Raw genomic sequence first — 25731 nt, forward strand, 5'->3', positions numbered from 1 at the left:
GAGAAACCACTAATGGTCCCTTGTGGAGTGCTATAGAGAGGAAGCCATTCAGGAATTAATAAAGCTTTAATGTATGCTGCTCCTTGGTCTGACAGCAAAACTGCTGGAGAACATGGAGGAAAGGGGCACAGTGCCACAGAGATCTTCTGCTGCATGCAGAATCACACCGCGCAGTCTGATGGTTTGTAACACGAGACAACGACGACATAAATGAAGTAAGCTATTTTATACAGTTTGTTGAAACTGTAGTGTACTCTGGGGCTACAGTATAGTCCCCAGGCCCAAATTCTTAAGGGGAATCCTGAGGTAGAAGTTAAAAAAAGACCACCTGATTAAAAAACAGGCAGCTTGATTTCAGTGTGTACTAGTGCTTCACGGAGCCCATTTTCTTCTTCTCTTGGATCAATCTTGTCTGAAATGTGTTTAACAGTATTATAACATTCCAAACAAAAAAAAAAAGTTCATGGTGTGTTTTTTGATTTAAAATATGGTCCTTTTAGAGACGGGGGAAACCCCCTCAGATCTTGTAATTTAATGCTTTTTGCAAACTAGGCAATATTTTCTAATTTTGATTTTCTAATTGCATTTAATCCTCCAAATCGTCACACACTTGCCACAAATCAATTATGCTTTCAAGTCAGAGATAGTCTGGAGCTTACAATTATTATATATATATTTATATGTGAATAAGAAGGAGAAAATTAGTAGATATTTATGTGCATTTCCAGTCAATTTTCTTGATTGTTATATTTTTCGTATGATAGTTTGAGAACTAGCAGTCTGAGTTGCGCATGTAAGTGCCATTTCTTCCAGTGAAGTCAAGACTGAAGTGAGCAGAGTCAGAGCAGCAAAAGGCTAAAAGTGCACTCGATCCTCCAAAATGGCTGTACTGTGCTGTATCTCTGGGGGTGTGCCCATGTCTACAGTAGGCTGGTGTCACACTTGGGCAAATCCTCCATCACAAAGCAGAGCACCTGAATATGACACAGCTTCCGTCAGGAGCAGGCATCCAGGTTCCCTTTGTACAGAAACTGGAAAGGAGAGAAAAGAGCTGGCTCTTACCTAGGTCTCACCCAGATACTGGATGTGATCAGGGTCTATGCCTAAGATTGAAGAGCTTAACAGAGCTTTGAAGTCCCCCATTTTAGCTGTTACCTAAATTATTCCAAATACCAAGCTGTTCCAGTTGCCAAGAGAGAAGCATGGGAGCATTTACATGTTAGGAAAATTAACTCTATCCCAGCCAAAACCAGCACATGGTGTCAACAGTACTTCCCAAGGAAGGTGACAGAGCATCAGGTCATGTGAAACTAGAAAGAGAAGATCAACAGTTATCCTCACTTTTTTACTGGGCCACACATGGTCCACTGGATAGGCAAAATTTTGCACAGCGTGCATCCCTGTGCAACCTCACTGAAAGCATAATGCAAAATTTGATCAGCCTGTTCTTTGTAAATAGATGCTTAAAAGTAATTTGCTCTAAAAACAACCTTCTCTGATGAATCAAACCATGGTAGCTCCAGCCATGTTAAAAACGTATTACCTGGTATTGTTCTGCCCCTTTCATCTGACCCACACTGGCTCAGCGTGATAATGTCCATCTGTAACTGCTGCCAGGTGCTATCACGGACAAGTTTGTCAGTGAAGGTCAGTCAGCTCAGCCAATTCAAGCAAAGGCTCATTCAAGAGACGTGGAGCAGATCATTGGCCGAGGGGAAGGGCAGCAGAGGCAGTGTAGACAAGGGAAGAGAAAACTTGGTGGTTTTGTCAGGAAATATTGGTGGAGTGAGAGCTCTGGGACACGTCAGGAAGATTTTGAGAGCTGGAAAGAAGGGAGCTGATGACAGGTTAAGGGTCTTGGGGCTTTGTTCTAGAGCTTTCTGAAACAGGACATTTTTATTGCTTCTAGATGGATGAGCAAGGCACGCAGCCTGCCAGCTCGCAGTAACCAGCTGTATATTTTGCCTGTTGCCTTGAAATAGTTTGTTATCCAGCAATGTGTTCTTGATTTACATCCAGTTACTAGAACACTTTTCGTGGTGCAGCCTTTGATCCTGTAAGCAACTTTTGTTCACGTGAGCAGTCTCATTAAACACAAATCCCATCAAACGCAAACACGGGGCTCATCAGCAGTTACAACAACACTAGGAAATCCAATATGCTTAAACAGAGTTGCAGAACAGAAGTCAGCTGATATGATGCTGACTTAAGATGGAGTGAGCAGTGCAGAGGAGGGGCAAGCACTATCTTAGATGGCCTGACCCTTCACGTGAAACACAATTACATTTCTGAAAGTAGTCAAGGTCATCATGGAAGTCCTCTGGCCCAGTTACAACGCAGATCCAGCTTGCCATACAAGTCCTTCATTTTGTGCTCAAGCTATGCAGAAACCTTGGTTTTGCCCTTGAACAAGACAACAGTATCAGACTTAGATTAGTAAATATTTTGAGTATGAGCACAGCCCATGCCATAGAATCCGGCTCTGGACAAAACTGTTCAAAATGATTTTAAGTGTTGTGGAAAGCAACCACAAATACTCTTACCAGGATGGCCAGCTACAGGCAGCAGATTTTGGCTGGCTTTAATAGGTATGCATATGCAGGGATATTTGTTTGCGTAGGCCAAAGGGGAGAAGCACATTGCAAAATATCTTAAGAACAAAAAATGACACTGAGCTGAAGTGGATTTTTAAACCTCTTGAGAATGAACAATATGCTTTTTTACTAAACCAGTTGTGCAAAGAGATCAATGTACACAATTAAAAGAAAAAGCCTAATCCTGCTGTAAGTTCACCTCAAGTATTCCATGAATTTCACATGATCCACCCACTTTTTTCTGTACCTCTGCAATTACCATATCAGCAGCAATAATTCTCTGTTGTTCAAGTGCCAGATACAACATGGCTCTCACATTCCTGAACGTGGCATATTGTGCTGCTCTGTTTGTTGTTTCAGAACAAGATTAAATTTTATTCACTTGCGCACCGCACTGAACTTTAACCCACTCTTCGTCATCTTCTTAATCAGTGATTTGTTTTCTTGCTCTTTGGTTCTCAGTTTTTTATATTCAGTTTAAATTCTGCATAAAATCCATGTTATTCAAATGCCTTTTTGAACCACTCCTAGTGAACCATTCCTAGTTTTCCACTCTATCTTACTTGGAACTCTCAATCACATATGTGAAGTATAGGAGCCTCTGACTTTTTTTTTTTTTCCTCCTTTCTAACTAGCTAGTTAGAAAATAGAAGTAGCTCATTTCCAGCTGCTGCATTAACATTTTCATGCAATAAAACTTAGAAGTAGCCTATCCTTTCAGCAATATAAAAGCTTCATGAGCACTGTTTCAAGGTTTTGCTTACGTGGGAAAGTTAGTTTTGCAAGATAAAGCTGTAACATTTCTGTATGTGTGTACACACAGGACAAAATCTGATTATTCCAAATTAACTTATTTTGAGCCCGTTTTACTTGAGAAGTTAATCTGCAATAGCTAAACAGGAAGAACTCCCCTTGTAGATGTGACTTCAAGCATTTGTAATTACCGAAGGTGCTCATCTTGACACGAAGTAGAACATTTAGCAAATATGAGAGCAAACCCCTTATCAACAATATTTAATTATACAGTGCATAGCAAGTAGTCACAGATCAGGCTCCCAATGTGCTGTGCTTTGTTCAAATACTGATTAGATTTTAAAATTCAGCTTTCAAAGAGCTTCTATTTTAAACAGACTTTTCTTTTAATCATACCAATGAGGTGATCAATCACTGTACTTGTTAGCATCTGCTGTTTTGTGTTTACCAGGTCTTTCAGAGCCTTAGCATATATAGCTTATTTCTCTAATATAAAAAAAAATAAAATCTGGCATACTTTTATCATAGTTATATAAGTAAACAAAAATATAGAATATTATGTAAATGTTTTTGTCACTCCCTAGTGACAAATAATTTAACTGATGGATATAAATGACAAATTGAGGGTGTTTTCTCACCCTCTGTCTCAGTATCAACAGAGACTAAAAACTGAAAGATAGGGAGTTTCTTCTTGTATTTCCAGAAATGTTTCTTGGGTATCAGATTAAAGGGTATAGGACAATGCAATTTCTTTATTGGTTCTACAAAAAGCCCAACAGATTGAAAGATGAGCTGTTCTTGCACAATCTTGCCTCACATGGCAAATGAGTTAGCATCTATATTAAAGCAATTGGCACCTTGGTACGTCTGGAAAACAAACAAGAAAATATCTTAACTGTGTCTTTGTTTTCCAATCCATGAATGAACTGATCTCAAAGGCTCTGAATCTGTGAAGACTCCATAAATGGAGAGTGGAGCACTTTCAGCAAAATGCTGCATCTTAATACCAACAGGTTGCAAGATTTATTCTTATTTCAGGCAGGCTTTCAGAGGAACAGATTTCCATTTGCCCAAATTAAAGCATTTACAGTTCTGGAAAGAGAGAACAAACACCTCTTTGGGATGTGTTGACATCACTGCAAGTACGAGCACATGGTGCAAAATCGCTCCGTGAGTTATAGCTCTTTTTTTGTCACACTGACATAAGCAATGATTTTTAAACTATTGCCTGATCACCGAACCTAGTTTATTTATATACCTCAAAGTCTCTCTGGATCTCAGAAGCACAACCCTTCTTTTAATAAATATAATTCATTTGAGCAGAGAACTGCCAATAGTTATTGTGTAAGACAATTTGTGACATTGGGTTTTACACAAGGTAGTGTTTCCTTGGTGTGCATCACTATGGTTTAGCAATAAAACCATCAGGATGCCCCAAAGAATTGCTTAGGAATAAGCACTTACTAGGAAAACAGTAACCTGCAGTTAGTGAGGGTGAGTTGGTCTAGTACACAGATCATATCTACCTTTAGTTTAACCAAGGAAGTTTTACTTAAAAATCTTTATTCATTTGTGAGTCTTTGGGGGTCAAAACGGTGACCTGTTAGGCAACATGAAAAAAAAGAAAAGCCCTGCTGGTTCAGACTGTCGGTCCATTTAGTTCGGTATTCCATCTCTGGGAGTGGCAGCAGGAGACACTTTTTAGGCAGAATACATGAACTTGTCCTTTTTTCTGTGCTCTGCTCCTCTCGTACATCCCCAATATCCCAAACTGTTAGGTTAGGGATGGTGGAGAATACATCCTTTTAGTACCTCTTTATGAAACATAAATCTGTCTAATCCTTTTATGAATCTGCTGAACTTGGCCTTACAGTGTCCTGTGGCAGTAAACTCCAAGAGTTCACACTTTGCTTTGTAAGGTATTTTCTCCTAGATGTTAAAATCAGTTTAAAACATCATAAGCTTGTGTGCTATATATGTGCATATATAAAATATTCAATTGCATTCACAACTGTTCTTTCTGACAGACTCTCGCTTAATTTGCATATTCATATTCATCCAGGACAGCACAGCCATAGTGGAAAAGCAGACTGAAATGCATATGTTCAGTTGTTCCGTGCTTACATACAGAAACTCTTAAGTATTTATGCAGGAAACTTGTGGTTATCCTGGTCAGAAACTGAGAGTTCTGCTTCTTAAGTGATGTAAGGCAGAATGGGTAGTGTGGGGTAATCTAGTGGAAGGAAAAGATGCAGCTGTAACTTTAATTTGCTGGTTAAAAGGATTCTGGCCATTCTGAATCAGCATCAGGGCTCTGTCTAATCTCCTTCCTCCACTCATGTTGCAACAGAGGGTTGCCTAAGTGAGCTGTGTTGGCTCTTTGCCACTCAATATTTCCCTTCACCAGGGAAACCCCCAACTGGCTTTTAAAGCCAGCTTTATGGCCCCAGGATAGCGCCAAAGGTGGTATGAGACGCCTCACCGCGTCCTTCAACAATTTGAAGGCAAAGATGGGGGAGGGGATCACAGGAGACAACATAGGGAAGCTCATGTTGGGCTAGTCCTTCCACTTTATTAGCTGATGCCTCTTGGTTAACCTACTGATCATCCCTGCTCTTTTATTACTATTATTTCAGGCACAGAGTTGCAAGAACGGATTCATTGTTTTCGGACAGGCGAATAGGAAGCAGTATGCAAACTGCCTTGTCTTGGACAACTGAAAAGGATATAGATGTATAGAAAAAAAAGCTTCCAAAAGTGCTTTGTCTCTGCCATCTAGAAAGCATATCCCCCCATGAGGAAGGTCTGTGATTCAGGGGGAAAATCCCATGACAAAGCCTTTAGCCCGAACAATTGCATGTAAGAGAGATTAAGTCATGGGAAACTCTTGTGAATAGGGTTGCATGAATAAAAAGAAACATGCAGCAACATGAAACATGCCTAGCTTCAGGTTTCACTGCAAGCTTCAAACACGGACCACGTTTGCAGAGCTGTTTACTGGGGTACCTGCATCTTCTGAGCAAGCAGGGGCCTCATTTCAAGGGACCTGGTGGAGGGTGGGGGGCACAGCTTGGCTTTGCATCAAAAGCTTTCAACATTAACCTTTTCTAGTGTGTGTCGACATGAAAAGAAAAGGAAACCTGGTATTCTCAAAGGCTTACAGGGGCTGGTTGTTTAGGGTTGGGGTGGCTCTGGATCTCAGGCCCAGTACACCACACAGAGTCCAAGTGAGCAGGAAGACCAAGTTCAGTCCTCAGGAACTCAAAGGGCAAAGCAAGGCAAACAGTAGCAGAAAACTTAATTTTATTATTTTTGTTTTTCAATGCTCAAGCCATTACACAGCTGCTCAGCTGGAACCTCAAGGGCTCCATCACGGTCACTGGAGGCTGCTGCACGCCAGCTGACTTGGGCATGGAGGAGAAGGCGGCGCCCATACCAGCGGCAGGGAAGACTGGGGTTAAAATCAGGAATCACAGCTCGAGCGTGCGAGACTCAGAGCCGGCGATCGCCCTCACGGAGGGCGTGAGACAGGGAAAAACTAGCAGCGGCACCCGATAAATTGGGCCGGCCCGCCGACCTCCTGCAGCTGCTGGAGGGCAGGCACTAGGAGCCTTCTGGGAAATGTAGTTCTCCCGCCCAGCGGGGCGGGGACTAATCGCCGTGCCGCTCCCCACCCCTTCCCCAGCGGGGTCTGCTGGGAGTTGTAGTTCCTTCCGCCCCCCATCTCGGCAGCTGCCAAGGCCCGCGGGGCCAAGTAAGACTACTCTTCCCAGCGTGCATCGCTCCGCCGCCGCTCCTCTCCGCCCGCCCAACGGAGGGCCGGGCCGGCGGCTGTAAACAGTCAGGGAGGCCGGCTCGGGTGTGCTCCCCGTACAGGGGCTGCGGCGGTGCGGGGCCGGGGCTGGCGGCACACATGGATGACAGCAAGGTAAGGGGCTGCCAGGCCCGCTCCCGGGGGCGGGGGCCGGTTTGGAGCCGAGGGCAACACCGGTGGGTTGGTGCAGGGAGCCCGAGTTGCCCCTCTTGCGCCTGAACCCGACCGGTTCCAGCTCCAGGCGGTGCGCAAGTGCGTGATGTACACCCCCGCAAAGCCTCGTGACGGTTAGTACAGGGAACTGCGAGTGAGGTGAGTGCTCCTGCTGAAGGCTTTTGAAGGAAACTTCTCTGAAATCTGCTCTTGAAGGCCTCTGGTCGCAGCCGGTAGGAAGGAGGGGTTGTCCCATTCGCTCTCCTCACTTGCTGCCCGCAATGGAGCACAGCGCTTGGGTGCTGCTTCTGGCTTTTCTCAAAGCTCCGGGCATGGGTTTGAGGCTGGCTACAGACCAGTGGTCTGATCTGGTGTGGTGGGTCATGTTTCTGTAGCACCCTGAATTTCTTAGGTAAACATGGAAAAATGGTAAGGTGCTCAGGTCGGAGCTTGAGTTGCAACCTTGCTATGAGTGCTGGTGCTTCCATTCTTCATGCATCTTCTTATAAGAACAGCACGCTGGCATCCCTGAAGGTATAGGTCTTCTCTTTCAGCTGAGCGAAACATCAGAAGATGCACAAGGAATGCCTCCTCCGCCTGCTTGCACCAGGGTGCCCCTAAAGCAGGACCTACAGGGCCCAAGTAAGGACTGAGAAAATACCTGCTGTGTCCACTCAGTTCAGCATTTCACAACTGAAACTCCCAGTTGAGTTTGGGTATTTCCGCTCACTAGAGTGGTGGTTACGGCGTTATCCTGGATTTTGTGCTGGGGATCACTTAAGTCCCCAGGCGTGCACCACATGAAACCAAACTTGAGGTAGGCTGTGAGGGAGATGTCTTCTGACTCGTAATACATTCTGAGCTGGGCTTGAGTGTTAAAACTGGTCATGTGGTAGTCACAGGCCTGTGGTACCTTGTCTGTTCACAAGCCACCGAATTTCCTTCCCACTTGAATTTTACTAAAACAATCACACTGCCTGTGCTGATCTGCTTTAATTCAAAGGGGAAAAAAATACTTCATGTAACTTCATAGGGAATAAGTCTAAGAAACTTAGATGTGATCAATAATTTGGCAGTACAAAGGATTCACAGAATGAATCATAAGTATATGTAAGGTTCATGATGATGTGCCAAATTAACATATACACTGTTTAGTTTTATTGAGGCCTTGTCTGAATACTGCAAGTAGGAGTGGGGGGAATCTGCCTCACTGAGGTCAACAAAGTGCTCACAACTGTGAGAACTGCATGGAAGTTTATGTAATCAGGGCAGTAGTCTAGAAGATCCAAAAGATTTAATTCTGGAGGCATATATAGCTCATGAGTATTAGCTGATTTTTTATTTTTTCTAGTGTTAAAAACACTTAATTTCTCCTGTATCAGGATTAACTTATTTATAACAGATAACTTCCAGATTTTTTGTTTAAAAGTATTTTTTGATCTATTGTTGTGTTTTGTGAAGTCCTGATAATCTGCTTTTTCTGAAAGTTTTGGATGCATTTACAAAATAAACTAAAACTGTTCATCAAGTCACTAAGACAGGTCTCTGCTCTTTTTTTCCTTAGAAAAATTGATGTTGAGCGACGGGGAAAAAGAAAAAGTCCAGAGTGGGATATTTACTCTTCCTATATTCAGTCTCAAGTACAGATTCCTAGCGTGATGTTTTTAATACTTAACTGCTGAGATACTTGTGCAGAGAGTGGCATTGAAAAGGGTCCTGCCCAGAATTACTGAGTGTGGCTGTATGTAAGGAAAACTTTGAAAATCTTTGTTGCCTCAGCAGGTTTTTCATTAGGTAATGACCTTGGGTGACATCGGATCCTTGTATCTTCTACTGAAGATAGCTGATACTTGTCAGTAAGTGCGTGCTGCTCTGAAAGGCGTCACCGTAGTTTCTCTGAAGGGCCAAGGTTCCTATCAGAACAAGTTCATGAGGCTACAGGTTGCCCTAAGTGTTTGGCGGCTCCATTCGAGAGATCCCATTTCTCTTGGGAAGGCTCTTCCTGTTACGTGTTGCTTTGTCAGGGTGAGGCAAGCACTATTTATACTTAGTTTTTATAGCCAGTGCGGTCTGACAGCTTGAGCCAACTTGTCCTTGAAATCTTCTAAAAGTTCCACTGAGTCACGTTTTCCTCCTTATTGAGAGGATTGGCCTGTGTGATTGAAGAGTCTTATCTGTGAATTGGACGAGTGTGACTGTGAAAGGAATTTCCCTGTAAAAATGGAGATAACTGAATTACATTAGTAGTGAAGTAACCGTTCTATAGCTGCATCCACCCAAGGTCAGTGTTTTCCTTCATCTGTGTGATGTAAAGAATTCAGAATTAACCTAGCAGGCTCTAATGTTTTTCCCTATTCTTAGTGCACTATAATTTAGCTGTGCCCAGTTTAAGAGAGCAATCGAAAAATGATTGGTCTTAATGTATTCCTCAAAATGAGAAGGAAATAGTAAAAAGTAAAGGGAGAGGTAGAATATCTGAAGGTGAGATCTAGAAAACTTTCATGTTTCATTTTTTAAAGGATGTTCTTAAATTATACACACAAAACCCCCCAACCAAACCCAAAATATGACCATCTCTTGTCTCTCCTATAGAGGTGCTCTGCAACTACGGCTTGTTCAGATACTGGTTTCACTTCTTGCTGTGGTTTGAGCTATTAGTTGTGCGAGGGAAAGAGTGATGCAGCTGTTCTTGGCAACTGATCTCTGTTAAAGTAACACTTACGTATCTCTGAAGTATTTAGACACAGGAAAAATGAGAAATTCTGTCACTGTGGTGCCAGCCTTCATAGGTGAAATTACTTGGTTAGTTTACAAGACTATGTATAACTTATTATATATTTATTATATACATTGGGAAGCAGGATTAGGGTAAGAGGTTTTTTTCACATTTATGTTAGTTGATAAATAACTCTTGTTGGTAACTGTTAAAATACAGTTCTACATAGGTAACTGCAATATTTTCTATTAATTATAGAAATTTTTATAGGGTACACTATGGCAATACTTCATGTGAGTGAGTAACTTCTCAGTTTATGGGTATAAATGAGAAATTTTAAAAGAAATCTTAAAATTAGATAACTTTTTTTGTTATTCCAGTGAAATTAAAAGCAAACAAACAAAAAACAGACCAACCACAAAGTTTGGGGTTGCCCTCTTCTGTTACAAATATTATTGTACTGTAAGGAAAAAGTTTAGTTTTCAAAAAGTTGAGATGAAATGTATTTTTATTCAAGAATAATGCTTTACTGAGCCAAAACGTGAATGAGTAGATTGAGTTTTAAGAAAAAGTGCACTTTGGAAACAAATATTACATTTAAAATGGTATTTTTACATTTAAAGGGGGATTTAAAAAAAGTGTGTGTGCATCATTCTTAATCTTAGCAGTGGAATGTAGTAATTGATTACTTTTTTGAATGGGAATGAAAATTTAGTGAAATGCATCCAACAGCTTTTTAAAAATGTCTTCTATGTGTGGGATATACGAAGGAAAGTAAAAAAAACAGGCTTAGGAAAAGCTTTTGTTATCCAGTTCTGATGACAATAAAACAGTCCACTCTTCAGATTTTTAAAAGAGTAGATCTCAATCTCTTGGACATGTTTTAATTCCAAGTTAGTTTCTCAACTTTGAACAGACTGGTTCTTGGCTGTTGGCTTTCTTTTGCTTGTAAATAAATTGCTGCATCCTTGAAATGAAGAAGCAGAGTCCTTTATACCTGTAAAAGAGGCTGTGGCAGTTGAAAGCCAGGTCTCCAGCTCAGACTGTTTGCTCTCCGTCGGGCTGGTCCCAGGGCCTTGGGCAAGGACGTTGGTCTTGAGGTCTGACTACTTCTAAATTTCCACAAACTTGCAATGTGTGAAGTGAAAGAAAAACGTTTAAATAGATAAGGTCAGAGTGTTTTCAAAATGAGTTTGAAAAAGCAAGCCCTCAGATAAACTGTTCATACAGGGCATTTATATTTATGGATCGAGCATCTGTCAATGTCTCGCTCTGATGTTCATACAGCCTTTTCATTTTGGGGGAGCACTTGGTGTCAGGGCAGGGCATGAGGAGTTGCACTGCTTTCCCCACTGCCTAGCTTTCAATCATCGAATACCCTGCCGTCTGTCATCCTGAGGCAAGGGGAGTTTTGTTCAAAGTCATAAAAGGCAGGGATGCAGATGTCCTTTGGAGGGAGTGTGGGAGCCAGTCAGATGTGAAATCTCGTGCTTGATGGATCTTCATTCATGAGGTGTCCTCTACCATGTCTCTGCCTGTGACCCTCACTGTTCTGGGTGACTGGGATCACAAAGAGAGGGGCGATCTCACAGGATCCCGGAATTGACCCTGAGGAATGTCAGAGCGCTCAGGAGCGACTGAGAGTGAAGCACAGGATCTGTTTTCATAATGACCTCAGCTGTTAAGGAGGTGGGTTACCATGTTTTCATCCTTCAGTGCTTTTTCACAGTGAATAGATTTGCAAAGTGCTGAAGAATTCTTCCATCTAGGATCATATCTGGACGTAAAGTGTTCTCGTTGCTGCGTGCTTGGAAATATAAAACCTAAATAGCTTTACTTACAATTTGAGATAAAACATTTGTCAATTTGAAATTGCCTAACAAGTTGCTGGTCAGTGCTTCTCAGATGATGTGTCTGCTTTCTCACATTTGCAATGGGTAAGGAAAATGGATGAGCTTAAACCCTGTAGAACAGCTAGAACCGTTTTATTTCACGTTTGCAGTGGGCTAGGAGGATATACATAGCATAGTGCTAGTTGACCATCCCTGTTGCCTCTTTCAAGCTCTTAATAGAGATTTAAAGAAGTGCTTGGGTTCTGTTAGCATAAACTGCGAGAACGCACGTAGTGTGTTGGTGGACATACTTCCGCATGTGAGGCTGTAAGTCCTTCCTGGAGGGAAGAGAAGGACTCTCAACTGTTGAGAGGTAAGGTGGCATCTGCATGATCGCTGCAGAGTCTAAATAGTGATTCCTACCCTGAACCGTAACACCGTAACACTTAACCATTGTGGATGCCTCTGTAACAGTTTATGAAAACTTGATATTTCTTCCTAGCTTATGCTTTTAAAAAATAGACATTTCGGCAAAGATAGTCTTCTTCACACATCTGTGCTAAAGATTACATTCTCAGTATTTTAATCACTTTGTGTGATTAGAGTTGTAGGATTGATTTCTATTGATGTATCTGCTTAAGACTTATGAAGTGTTTGCTCACTAAGTTGTATCTTACATTTTTGGATCATTATTGGATGCATTTTGTCTGCTGGTGAAAATTAACTAAATAGTCTGTGTTAAGCATATAAAATGTCATGCACTGGAGGAATAACCAGCATACTTTCCAGCTGGGTTTTATATTGCTACTGTGAATGATATGCTGTGACTTAGCAGGTCAGATACCTTAATCTTTATTAGACTTGTGGCTAACTTCATTTGATTACTGATTTGAGAAAATGTTTGCAAGTGTGAATAGGTTCCTCCCCTGTCTACTATAATGAATGCAGTGCTTAGGTTTGTTTTTATTTCTTGCTAATCACTTTTGTAGTTTTATATAAATTCTGTAGATAATTGTCAGCTCCACACTAAGTTAAGATTCTGCAGCCCTATATCTTTAGGATGATTCCTGAGCTGGATCTCAAGTACTGGCACTTAAGAGCTGTTTGTTTATCTCGGAATGAACTGAGAGTTGCCGGAGGAACTGGTCAATGTGATCAGCACTGTTGATTAGCAGTGCTGAACAGTGGTTCGGATAGCGTTGTTTTAATCTGCCAAATCGTCCAAAACCTGCAGGTGTCACAGTGAGGCCAGCTTTATCACAATTTTCTATCGGAGTGGCTCAGTTCCTTGGGGGTGTGAATGCTATGTAGCCATACTATCTACATAGGTCCTTCCAAAAGAGGACCTTTCTTCATCGTGCAATCTGGCAGTGCTTCTGTAGAGATCTGTTGAATCCTTTTTTTTTTGGGAGGTGGGTTGAAATAAAAAAAAAATCCAGAAATTTGAGGGCTTTTTCTGAATCAGGGCAAGTAATGGAAACTATTTCCAATTCCAGGTCAAATAATTTCATACCTGAACACTGATGCCAGGTGAGAATGATGTTATGATCTAAGTACTGTCTTAAAAATGGAAGGAATTACATTTTTCTATTTTCTGAATTCTGAGTGATCTGAAATAGGAGCTTGGTCGGATTTATGACAAATGCTTATCATTCTTAATATTTCTATGACCATTTTTATGATTAATATTGTTCTGGGTCTTGATTGCTTATGATTTCGTGGAAAAAAAAAAAACAAACAAATACCTGCTGATGAATTCTAATAGAACCTATCCCTTTGTAAACTCTGTAGGAATACACAGGGAATAAAAAATGTTTGCTTGCTTGGTTTTTTTTCTTGGTCTGCTGCCATGTTCAATGTCAACTAGCACTTCTGCTTTGTCTTTCTGTCACATTAGCATAGCAACTGAGTATGGAAACATGACTAGGAGCCAGGGAGATAGGGTAATGTGGGATGGTGGCAAGGGATTTATCAGACTCCCCCCCCCCCGCCAGCTTGGTTGCTTAAGGCTACGGCAGGAGCTTCTAAATACTGGTAAGGAAAAACTGTTAGGGATGCAGGATTTTACTAAATTGCTTACCAAACTAGCTGTGCAGGGTGATGCCTAATTGTATGGTGAACTCCAGTTCAGGAGCTGCAAAGACAGTACGAGTCTTTCGGGGTGGTGTGAAGACAGATTATTAGGGTCTTGCTGCTTATAGGCAGAGTTAAAATGGAAGGAAGCTTTTGATTATTTCCATAGGCCTGGCGGTTAGAGCATTGACAAGCAATGACCCAAGAGGTACAAGCCTGTTTTGTTCCGTAAGGGAACTTGTGTGCAGTGCTGCTGCAGTGGTGAAAGACCTTGGGGAACAGAGAGCAATTAGTACGCCTCTTTGCAGAAAGCTCTCTAGAGTAACTAAAAGGAGAGCAGTTAATTGATAATGATGGATGGAGGATGCCATTGCAATGTGCAAACCAGTTTACACCAGTGTCTAATTTCCTTGCAGACTACAAAGTGCCTTTAAGTGTTTTATGTCCACATCTCTAGATCTCTCCATAAAAACAGGCTTTTAAACTCAGAGTTTGTACGAGCTCCCTTGATACCCTATTGGCGTAACAGGCCACTCTCCCTTGCCCTTTGTATATTTTCTGTGTTGATGTGACCTCTACCTTAAAAAGCACACTGACTGCATATAAACATACACAAGATGCTGTAAAATAACAGCTCCTTAAAAAGAAATGTTGTGAGATTGTGGTGGTGGATGGATTTAATTGCAGTGAAGCTGTGGTGCTTGCGAGTGCTTCCCAGTGCCAGTGCCTGCCCCACTGCTGGGGGTGGAAAGGCTGGGTGCTCTTTGTAAGCAGCTTTAACTTGCTGCTTGTGCGAAACAGCATGGTAGCAACTGTTCACGTGCCTGATGTTTTGATAAAAGGACACGGCTGTGACGTGCTCCTGCGCAGGACTAAGACTAGAGTTATTTTTTTTTGTTCATGTGGCTGTATGTGGTGCGCTGGGACTCTGACCTTGAGTGCTAGCTCACTCTTCTGGAGCGTCAGAACTCAGAATGGCAAGAGATTTTTAAGAGAGCTAGAGTGTATGTTTCTACAAGACCTTATCTAGCTCTTGAATTCAAAGATTTACTTCAAACTACTTTGCGTTGGCACAGAAGAGCCTCAGGCGCTAAACGTCTTTGAGAACTGGAGTACGTTGGCTGTAGTGCATAATGTAATATCCAGAAATCTTTCAAGTGCAAGTAATAATGGATAGCAAATTGTGAGTGCCTACAGCCCCTCCTGGGAAGACTGTGCATATTTCTAACTCCTACTGAGCTAGGAGTGTAAATCACAGCAGGTGTAAGTATGAGTGTGGTTCCATGAGAGGACAGAGCCGTGCCTGTCACACTGGAAGGGGAACAGTCGCTTTCCTTTCTTCGGAGCATCTTTCCCCTTTGGCCATGGCTGGTTAGTTTTATACTCTTTTGGTGAATATAGTATCCGAACTAGAAGATTTTAAGGTGGGCACCTTGGTGGAGTGAATGAATTATGCAAACTGTATTCAGCAGTTGAAATGTAAAAGAGATGGTTATTTTTTTCCTTTGCTTTTCTGAATGCATTATGTTTGTTTTGTTATCACTAGATGTCCATTAAGTACTTTCTGTTCCTCCATGTGCTTATGGTAGCCAGCTACTCCTGAATAAATTAGGAGAGGCAATATAGAGAGGGTAGGATTATGTTGGCATGTGATTGTTGACTCACTTTCCAAAGAAAGAATAGACTCAATTGTATAATCCTTTTTGTTGAATTCATTCTAGCACATCAGTTCACTGTGTTATTGTTTTTATTGCAGCCTGCTAAGTTTGTAGAACAAGTGACTTCTTTGAATGTCAAAGCTGACTTATTTTGTAGCATCACACAGTAAAAAGTGCCTTTTTTTTTTTTATATGAACTCTGATATTTTGAACACTGCCTATTAGAAGAAGTGCCACCTAGATACAGCATGGTGAAGCACTAAGCCAGCAGTGAAATTCTTGTACGTAGGTGTGTGTTAGGTGTGTTTCTCCACACCCCCTCCATTCAAACAGTGCAGTCAGAATGCAAATAAAGAGAAATCCTCACTTTGGAGGGGAGGGGGGGAGTGTGTGGCTGACGCAGTGCTTACAGGGCGATACTACCCGATGGCCACTGTGCTGAATTTCAAACCATATTTAAGACTTTCATGTGCCATGCTCTCATGTTAAGAGTGAAATATTTGGGTGGGAGAGTAAACATTGAGGAAACTATTCCCTTCATTTTTATTTGTGGCAAGAGAAGCTTTCTGACCTGTGATAAAAGGAGCCGCCAAGGGGAGGGGAAAATGACCGCAAAACCTGCAGCCCATAAGACAAGAAACTGGGAGGTTACAGTTCTGCAAGGGAGATATCAATTAGGCACTGGAAGAGTTTAACGTGGGGACAGGTTGCATGAGGAGGTGTGAAGAGGCGATTTTCCAGGCTGTGTAGTATCATTTAAAAAGTAAACACGGCCAGAGTGGTTGGATGCAACTGGAATGGAGGCTGCAGAGGTAGGCCTCAGTGAAACTGAATTCCTCGTTTAGTAAAATTCCTCAGAAGATTATTTAGCAATAAATCAGGACTGAGGAAGCTCAGATGGCAGGTGTATAATTCTGACAAGTTTCATCTTTAGGTTGGGCTGAAACTGTGATCACTTCATTGCAGCAAAACTTAAGTTTTAGATTATTTTCTTATAAATCAATATTTTCTTCCAAATTGAAGTGTTAAAGTCCATAATATAGTCTTTCTAGAGCTGGCAAGTATTAGGATAGGAATTGTTGATAATATTAAAACAGTTTCACTATGTTATTGCCTGATCATCTGTCTCCTAGATGTCCCAGATATCCACTTAGATTTCTGGAGTAGTGCGTCTGTTCCTGGGCTCTCCACTACAAGAGAGAAATGGAGCTACTGGAGAGAGCTCAGCAAAGGGCTGCGAAGATGATGAAGGGACTGGAGCATCTCTCCTATGAGGAAGGGCTGAGAGGGCTGGCACTGCCTAGCCGGTGGAAGAGAAGGCTCTGGGGATCTCACCAGTGTGTATAAATACCTGGGAGGGAGACAGGCCCTCTTCAGTGGTACCCAGTGCCAGGACCAGAGGCAGTGGACACAAACTGGAACACAGGAGGTTCTACCTAAACATCAGGAAATGCATTTTATGGTGAGGGTGGCTGAGCACTGGCACAGGTTGCCCGGAGAGGTGGTGGGGTCTTTATTCTTAGAGATACTCAAAAGCTGTCTGGACATGGTCCTGGGCAACCAGCTGTAGGTGGCCCTGTTTGAGCAGGGGAGGTTAGACCAGATCACTTCCAGAGGTCCCTGCCAACCTCAGCCATTCTGTGGAGCTCATCCAAATCAGACTATTAGGACTGCTTAAGCACTAACTTCAATATGAAGTCATATTCCTCCCTTTTGTTTTTGATGCTGTCACTGAAAACAACATCAACTTCATTCTTTGCTCTGTTGCTCCAGAATGAGTGAAAATATATACAAGATTTTCTGCTTGAGACACCTAGTAGGCACAATGACATGATTCCAGCATTCCCTTTGCAGAACAGGATCGTTAATGTATCCTTCCTTTCCAGGTGGTTGGAGGCAAGGTAAAGAAACCAGGCAAGCGAGGTCGTAAACCAGCCAAAATAGACTTGAAGGCAAAACTTGAAAGAAGTCGTCAGAGCGCAAGAGAGTGCAGAGCCAGGAAGAAGCTGAGGTACCAGTACCTGGAAGAGCTGGTTTCAAGCAGAGAGCGAGCCATCTGTGCTCTCAGAGAAGAGCTTGAAATGGTAAGAAACTATCATTTAACCTAACCCTTGATATTATTTGGGGCCTGCTCTTGTGGACATTTGTTCTGGAAATCCCTGTGACTGAGAGTGGGATTTGGTTAGCCATGAGGTATCAAAACATCAGTAACAGATGCATTCAGCTGTTTGCCTACTTTGCATGTTGAATGTGAACCTCACATTGCAAGTTATCTACTGGTTTTGAACTGGAAAGCAAGCAAAGAAAGTGTCATTGCTTATGAGTCTGTTGTCTTTGAAATGTTTGTTTTGGAAAACCTCTGACAGAGGTAGAAAGAGGTAGAGGATGGAAAGAGATGTGTTAAGATGTCAAGGGGGACATGTATCCAAAGTGTGTAATTGTTTCCCACAGACCTTTGTCTCTGTGAGGGAGGTTGATTCTTGCAACATCCTCTCTGCCTAGATAGTTGCACAGCTGTCCTGTGTTTACAGCATGTATAAGATGGGTGTCTTGGCCAAACAAGCTGCATTAGCCAAAGAGAACGTTTCATCTGGAAATAACAGCCTCGGCTCCTCAGTGGTCTTGAGGTGCCACTGAAGTTTCACTGGAGCCGAGCATATTGCCTTGACCTTGTGCTGGGTTTGTTGGAATGGGGAGGGCTGATCACCACAAGTCAATAGGTTTAGGCTTGGGTGGAAAGCCAGCCAGCTGACCACAGGTTTTTCGGTGTGCTTCGAGGTTTGCCAATGAAGAATATAAGACGAGGGAACTAGGAATAAGGCACATGTACTGTAACCGTGCCTTGCACAATTAGAAAGGAGCTCTTAATAGTCGATCAGCCCCAGAGTCATGTGAAATATTTGTTTTTAATAAGCCATGAACTGGAACGGTATTCTGGCATGCTAGCAGCGAGAAAATGCACAAAGTGTTCCATGTTGTTTAATAATTACAGTATTGTGTCTAGTACTGCCACTGAGTAGCAGTTTATTGACTGAAACAGGATTTACTGAGGCCAGGTATGCTGCCATGGACACGTGCTTAGCTCATTAGTGCTCTGCAGTTTTGTAAGCGGCTTCAGCCCAGTAAATTCAAACCTTAAATGAATATACCGGAAGGTAAAGATTACGGCTCTGTTTTGTCTGCTGATGTGATCCTGGCAGTTTGCTAATGCCTAATGTGTTTGCATATTTCAGTACAAGCAGTGGTGCATGGCGATGGACCAAGGGAAAATCCCCTCTGAAATAAAAGCCCTGCTAACTGGAGAGGAGCAAGGCAAAGCACAGCAGAACTCAACCAAACTTGCCAAGGCTGGGAAGACAGAAGCAAACAGCAGCAATCCCTGTGAGTATCCAGCCTATGATTAATTCCCGTTTTGTTACATCTTTTGTGGTGTAGGAGGATGGCTGTGGTGTAGGAAAAAAAACATAAGGATGTGCTTTTGGGCACAAATAGTTGATTGAAGCAAAATGCTTAGTGGGTGGTACAAAGACTCTGTGTAATGTTTACATGGCCAACACAGAAATTATGCTGGCTAGGAAGCTGGGCAGTTATTTTAAAAGACGACTCAATCTTTGTGTTTCACCAAGGCCTGGGGACACTTGTGAAGACCTGAGACCTTGATCTTTTACAGCATTTTCTGTTTTCCTAGTGCAAGGTAAATGGAGCACATAAAATAGAATTCAATTTTAAAAACTCCATCAAGAAAACATTATTCTAGCTGCAAGCACTCAAAAGTGAGAAATCCCAAATGAGGCTTAGGATTTCCTATGGAGTCTTCTTTCTGCCTCATTTGTGCTTGGCCAGGGAGTGAAATAAGGTTCTTCTGGGGATTGAAAGGTGAAAAGATCACGTGACATAAAGCCATATTCCTGATACTTACATGCAAAGGAACAGAGTTAAGGTCTAGCACGGGCAATTCTATACCTCACATCTTCTAATTCTGAACTATTTCATGCTACAGGGGTAGCATTTACTTTACTGTAATTTCTTTAAAAATATGAATTCCTAGCATTATGTTTTTAAGAAACCACATGAAAACCACATTTGTAACTGTAACAATCTTCCTCCATGGTGCATCATTCACAGGAGGCCAATGCAGAACCTTCTGCACTGCAGCAGAGAAAGCTTGGTAGCTAGCAGAAGAATGCTGTTATCAGAGAAGTGGATGCATTCCCAGGTGCAAGGAGAAGGATCCCAGCCTGCTGTCTTCTCTTTGCACCTCCCCACGTGAAACTCTTTGATTGTGGTGTTCCTAAGCCTGCATGGAGTGGAGTTTTGGGGTAATAGGTGTCTGTGCAAGCGGAGCCTTGTTCTTCCTTTCTCTACACTGCCCTCTCCAAATATAGCTATGGCAGCTTTTGGACACTCCCACTAAGAGATGAGGGCTGCTTTTGTATCAGAGCCCCAGAATTAGACTGGCTTTGTGGTCACTAGTTATGTGGTTGGTAACCATTGTGGGAGTCTTGAGAGGTTCTGTAAAATAAAAGCAAGAGGAGGATCTTGTAACAGCTTTGCTAAAGCCAAATGGAGTACCGTAGGTTTAGGAGAAGGAACTGGATCAAAAGCTTTCAGTAAGAAGGTTTACAGTAATGTAATTTGTAACCTAAATAAAGGTGTTGCTTTCAGCATCCTTTTATAATGCAGCATGCCTTATGTTACTGGACTCTTTTAAAGAGAGGCACTAGATATATTCCCTGCTTCTGCCCATACTTCTTTTGCAGGATGTATTTCCCACCCCTCATGCTCCTGTAAGATAGTCGAAGCATGTTTTTCTACCTTGCTTCCAGCAGTGGAACAACTGCCGTCTCCTTCCACCCATCGTGCCCTGCTGTCTTTCTGTATCCACCTACGCTTTGGGCCCTAGTATCTTTCTAGCCTGCAACTTAATATGAATTCTGCTGTGCTAGCCTGATTTCCCAGCTAAACCTAACGAGGAAAACCAAGTTGCATCAGTTTGAATTTATGATAAGAGAGTGATGGACAAAGTCTTTTGGGCCGATATACTCATCCCAGATACTGACAGAGAACCTGCTACTTTCCTTAGGCTACTCTTTCTCCTGGATGTGCTTTTTGTGTTTGTATGATCCAATATGGAGAGTGGAGCTCTCAGGATTTTCAGTGGGGGTTTTGCTTGCTTGCTATCTGTTTTGTTTGTGACAATGTCTTTCTCTGTATTTTATGAAATGCACGGAACGTTTTTAAATTTTGTTTTCTTCTTTGTTTCATAGAATAAATATCATAATGGATTACTTCACTAGACTGAATGTTGCCTTCTTTTTATTGAGCTCATTGGGTCTGTTTAGCATTATCTCAACTCAGGATTAGTTGAAAGAGCTGAAAATAATAAAGTGCCATACTTCAGTGTACAGCTGAGTTGTTTTCAGAATTCCGTTCTGAGCACTCAATCCTTAAGGCATGGTTTTAAGTTTATTCTCTAGACCCTCCACACATGTACTGAGTTAGCAATTGCTAGAAATGTTGCATAGACATGGAAAACTATTATGAAATGTTAAGTAACACTGAGGCAGAGATAGGGAGGATATGAGGGTCGTGTGTTGTTACAAACCCCCCCACCGCACCCCCCATCCCCCACATTTTAAGCACTAAATTGTACTTTGTCCTGAAAGATAGTAACAAAGCCAACCTGTAAGTTTTAGGATTTTTGTCTGTGTTGAATGCTTGCCTGCCCTTTTTCTGGATTCTCTGGAGGAAAAAAAAAAAACCAACGTAGGCCAGATGTCCAGAATTATACTCTGTGAACCTTGCAGTTGGATTTTGTAACATGATCATGCCAGAAGTATAATATATTATTTTTAGTTAGAATTAGACTTACACGGTCTTGTTTCAAATGTAAACTATGTATTGTAATTAAACATATATTTCAAAGGTTGTGTGTATACTTAAGTGTCTTTCTGAATGAGGGACGTAGAAGACATGCAGAGGAGTTATGGTATGCGTGACCAGAACAGCTCCACTTTGCACTAGGTTATGTGCCAGACGCAGCTCTGATCTCACCAGAAATACCCTACTGGCTCTCTTCCCTCCACTCTTCTTTTTTTTTTTTTTTCCTCTCTACCAAACAAGAAACTTCTCATCTCAGGAGTTAAGTTTAGTTTTACGGAGGAAATGAGGTGTTGGAATTTTTTCATTGTGATGAGCAACAGTTTTCATCTGTTCCTCATCACAGTGGCTCCTGCTTCCTGGCTTAGCCAGCAGTTGGCATTACAGGATTGTGTTTGGCAAGCCTGGGCCCAGCTCTGTGGCACAAATAGCAGCATTCATGTTCTAACAGGTTTTTTGTGCTTCATGCTGATGGGACAGGAGGCATGGTAGAGCCTCCATCATCTCAAACTGTTTCCATGTTTGTTCTGGAAGCCAAAATAAGCGTGACACAGAGTTAGAGGCTGACTGCAGTCTTCCATCCTGCTCTAGATGCTGAAGTTCATTACAAAATGTAAGATTCCCAGTAACAGTATTTAATTAGATAAAGTTCTGTGGCTTCGATCACATGGCAGATTGTGCTATGTTATAAATGTTCTGGGCTTAGGTGAATCTCCGAGTCCTTTATTTTGGACTTTGAATTTCAGCAGTTCTGCTTGAAAACTAAAACTAACAGAAATGTTTGTGGTTCATGCTCATTTGATACTCTCATGGTTACAGTCTTCCTTCGTGTTGAGGTGGCTCCTAGAGAGTGATACAACCAGGTCCTCTGAGTAGGAGTCTCATGTAGTACCCTGGAGTAATGGAGGACGGCTTGGTCTTATCCTCTGTTTGTGTAAGATGGGTACAGCCTTCCACCCATTTCTCCTGCAGTGAGTGTGTGCAGCTGGTTCTCTCTCACAAACATTGAAGAAAGGAAATAAGCCTGGAAATGCTTCATTTTCCCACTTGCCGTGGAAATCTAATGGTCAGCTAGAACCATTTGCCCAGCTAAAGGTGGGTATCTCTTGGAAACTATCCACTGTCTTCCAAAAATGCTGTCTGTAGTATTGGTGTTTATAACAGTGCTAGGACTCTGTTACAGTAAGGTGTAGTGAGATTGAACTCAATTGATGCTGATGCAGTTGCACTAAACTTTTTGGAGAATTTTACCCAAGGATGTACCAGGTAGTGTAAACTTGATAAGATATACTAGATACTGTCTTTTTAATCCCCAATATATGCTTGGGGCATAGAATCCTGAAAAATGACATGGATACCTTTAATAGACTTGTCACTTAACATGTATAATCACAAAATGTTTTCAGTTAAAAAAAAATCATGGTTTGCTTTCATAATCTAATAATAATAAGTATTTGCCAAAGAACCTGCATTCTATTAAGTGCTTTTCAAAAGACTGTTATATTGGAGGTGTTTGGTTGTGTTGTGTGGGGTTTTTTTTAAATGTATTAGATACATTTCAAAAAGTTTTTTTTTTTTCTTTCTTGACAGCTGAAACCATGACTAGGCTTGGGAGAGTGCCTGTGGCTGACTTGTCTTTTCTTTTTATTTCCCTTTTACATTTTAGGGTGAAGATTAATCTACATCAATAATGAATCTAGTTCTTCCTGGCATCCCATGAAGAGATGGAGAAGATCTGGCATCACAGTTCCATTTACTGTGTTCCAAGAAATTGTAATATCTATAATTAGCTATAAAATTACTCTTAATATAAGGACCAAATGTCTGACACTAGTCTAAAAACATAGAGAAATCTGAGGAAAGGCTGAAATAAGAACCCTAGTCCTTCTGATTATGCTTAGGAGTTACAGTGTGAGTGACAGAGGATTGGCTGATGTAGAAATCCCTATTGTGGGTAAGGAAGGCAAAACACCAGCTTGGGAGCTTCCTGCTGTTAGTGCCACTGAGAATTAATTTCTCTGTAAGTTATGTCAATAACTGAATTTCTTGTATGACTGTTGTGGATTTCTATTAGAAAACAGAAGCTTCTAATCCACAGCAAAATCTGAGGTATCCCATACTGAATAGTGAAGCAGTGGACTAATTCATTCAACTGATGCTGTATTTATGGAATGTATAGTTTTGTATCTGTAGATATAGAAGTAGAATTTGTAATGTCAGTTATAGCCATTGCCTTAAGCAGTTTCTGCAAAGGCTGTTGCTTGATTATTATTTATACCATTATTTGTATTTTCTTTATCTTACCCACTTTAAATTGTAACTAGAAAATGCTGTCATTGTTTAGCTAATGATTTTCAGCAACACTTCATTTAAAAAAAAAAAAACAAACACAAAAAAACCAAAAAAACTCAAACAACTGACTTCTGGTTTCTTTTTTTTCCCCCCAGAGAAAACACTTGAGAGGTAGAAATTTTGCTTCCATAACTAGTGCAAGATCAGACTTGCTTTTTTGTGTGTATGCCTGTAACTCTCAGCTGGCTTAAATCAACACTACTAACATGAACTGCTGCTTCAAACACTTCTTGTGTATGGTCTTAATATATTAGGGTGGGTAATGGTGACAATCTTAATTATGCTGCAGCTGATAAGTGTTTTGATGATGAAAGAAATTTGTGAGTAAAAGACTACAAGTGGATTATAAAACTGTGTCTTTTCATGAGACAGAGTGTTCAATGTGAATAGAAATAGCTTGCTATGAATGGTGACTTCTTCCATACCTTTTTTTCTTATGGCAGCTTTCAAAATAAATTTTGATCAAGTTAGACAGTGCTGGCGACAGCAATGCTGCGTATTCTTGTGAAAAAGCATACCAGCAGTGTCCTCCAACTTCACCATCTCCTTATGTGGCATGCTCCGAATGCCTGCTGATGTAAGAACAATTCTTTCCTACTCCCTATTGAGCATAGATCCTGCCGTGTTGCTAGGTCAGTGTTTTCTGTTTTGAATTTCTGGGCTTTTTCTTTCCTCTCTCCTTTGAAATCTCCTACTTTTTGGTACACATTTGTTTTTCCCTACAGAAAAAGTGTCTTCTGTGAATCTCCTTTATTCCCCAAGTGGCCTGGCAGCTATTTTCAAAAGTTGTCAAGGGTTCCTTTTCCAGTGGACTATGTAAAAACATGAGTTATTTTTCTGTTTCTCTCTGCTATACCACACCCACCAACTCGCACTGAATATCCCTTCTGCATTTTAAGCTCTCAGTAACATCAGAGTAAATACCTCTTCTGCATTGCAAACTCTTAATAATATCATCACCCTTTGTAGCTCAGGACCCACTTCATGTTTCTCTGCGTAGCCTAGCGGAAGCAGTCCTGATACTGGCTCACCCCAGAGCTGTTTTTGGCTTGTTCAAGTGATCTTCTGTTTAGCTGGATGATCAGGAGGAAGGCAACACTGTCAGCAGACAGCAATGATGATGGCATTCAATTGTAGATGTTGGGCATGTATTGAAGTGGTTCTGCTACTCACAAAGTTGTAAGTCTTCTTTGACTTGAACCGTTGAGATTTAGATTACTCTGTTACTTGTATTTCTGTAGAATTTCAGGTTGACAAGCGCTTTCACCAGTGATGGTGTTCTCAAACGAAAGGGTAAGTTCAGCTTGGGTTTATGTACCCGAAACACTCTATGGAGCTGGCCAGGAAATACATTAGTGAGCGAAAATTTTGGCCCAAAGGCCTTTATGTCATGAACATCAGCCAGAAGAGGTTTCAACAAAGTAAATAGAGTAATAGTGTTAGTTTTCCTTTTAAGCCTAGAATTCTGTCTGGGATCTCAGATGAAGGGGAAGGAGATACCACCTAGATTTCTGATCAGCTAATTACTCTTGTGACAAGGATGTGTGCCAACCTCACAAGGGGATAGCTCACTTGTACTGCAGGGCCCTATTGATGAGAACAGAAAGCATTACCAGTCTCACTTCAGCGGGCTGCATTTCTCATGACTTTATTCTTAGGGTTTCTTGCCTTCTGAAATAAAATAGCAATTAGCTTTTTAATTACTAGTATACCAATGGAATCAAAGTGGATTGCCTCAAGTGTTTGAGAAACAACCAATTAACTACTTCAGCTTTCTGGGTTTATGTAATCTTGTGTCTTTTTGCAGTAGCCGCTTAATGTTGTCATCATTTCAATCCAGTGCCACTAAAGGAGTGCCATTGTTAATGGAGCTGATATTGTCTACACATACTGGCAGATAAAAAAG

At 41.5% G+C, this 25731-nt stretch overlaps 1 protein-coding gene across 3 annotated transcripts; it reads left to right on the forward strand.

Annotated features, from left to right (window-relative positions):
* The first annotated feature begins 7119 nt into the window (after positions 1 to 7119).
* On the forward strand, positions 7120 to 23859 carry CREBL2 (cAMP responsive element binding protein like 2). 3 transcript variants are annotated; one of them, XR_015260019.1, is made up of 5 exons: positions 7120 to 7275; positions 17480 to 17677; positions 18827 to 18974; positions 22446 to 22568; positions 23140 to 23859. XR_015260019.1 is itself a non-coding variant. In XM_086758179.1 (4 exons), the coding sequence occupies exons 1-4, from the start codon at positions 7261 to 7263 to the stop codon at positions 23142 to 23144; spliced, it is 366 nt and encodes a 121-aa protein (XP_086614305.1). In that variant the 5' UTR covers positions 7120 to 7260; the 3' UTR covers positions 23145 to 23856. The 3 variants fall into 3 exon arrangements, 2 of the variants coding, with proteins under 2 accessions (XP_086614305.1, XP_086614314.1); XM_086758179.1 differs by lacking the exon at positions 22446 to 22568 and having other exon boundaries at positions 23140 to 23856; XM_086758188.1 differs by lacking the exons at positions 22446 to 22568; positions 23140 to 23859 and adding an exon at positions 19719 to 20886 and having other exon boundaries at positions 7121 to 7275.
* The last annotated feature ends 1872 nt before the right edge of the window (positions 23860 to 25731 follow it).

The sequence above is a fragment of the Chlamydotis macqueenii genome, chromosome 1 (genome assembly GCF_036417535.1).
Source record: "Chlamydotis macqueenii isolate bChlMac1 chromosome 1, bChlMac1.mat, whole genome shotgun sequence".
NCBI classification, from domain to species: domain Eukaryota; kingdom Metazoa; phylum Chordata; class Aves; order Otidiformes; family Otididae; genus Chlamydotis; species Chlamydotis macqueenii.

Bases quoted from the DNA above. Each gene is read 5' to 3' on its own strand.
- CREBL2 (XM_086758179.1), top strand. The intron at 17,678-18,826 runs GTAAGAAACTAT...TGCATATTTCAG, and splicing joins TCAGAGAAGAGCTTGAAATG to TACAAGCAGTGGTGCATGGC.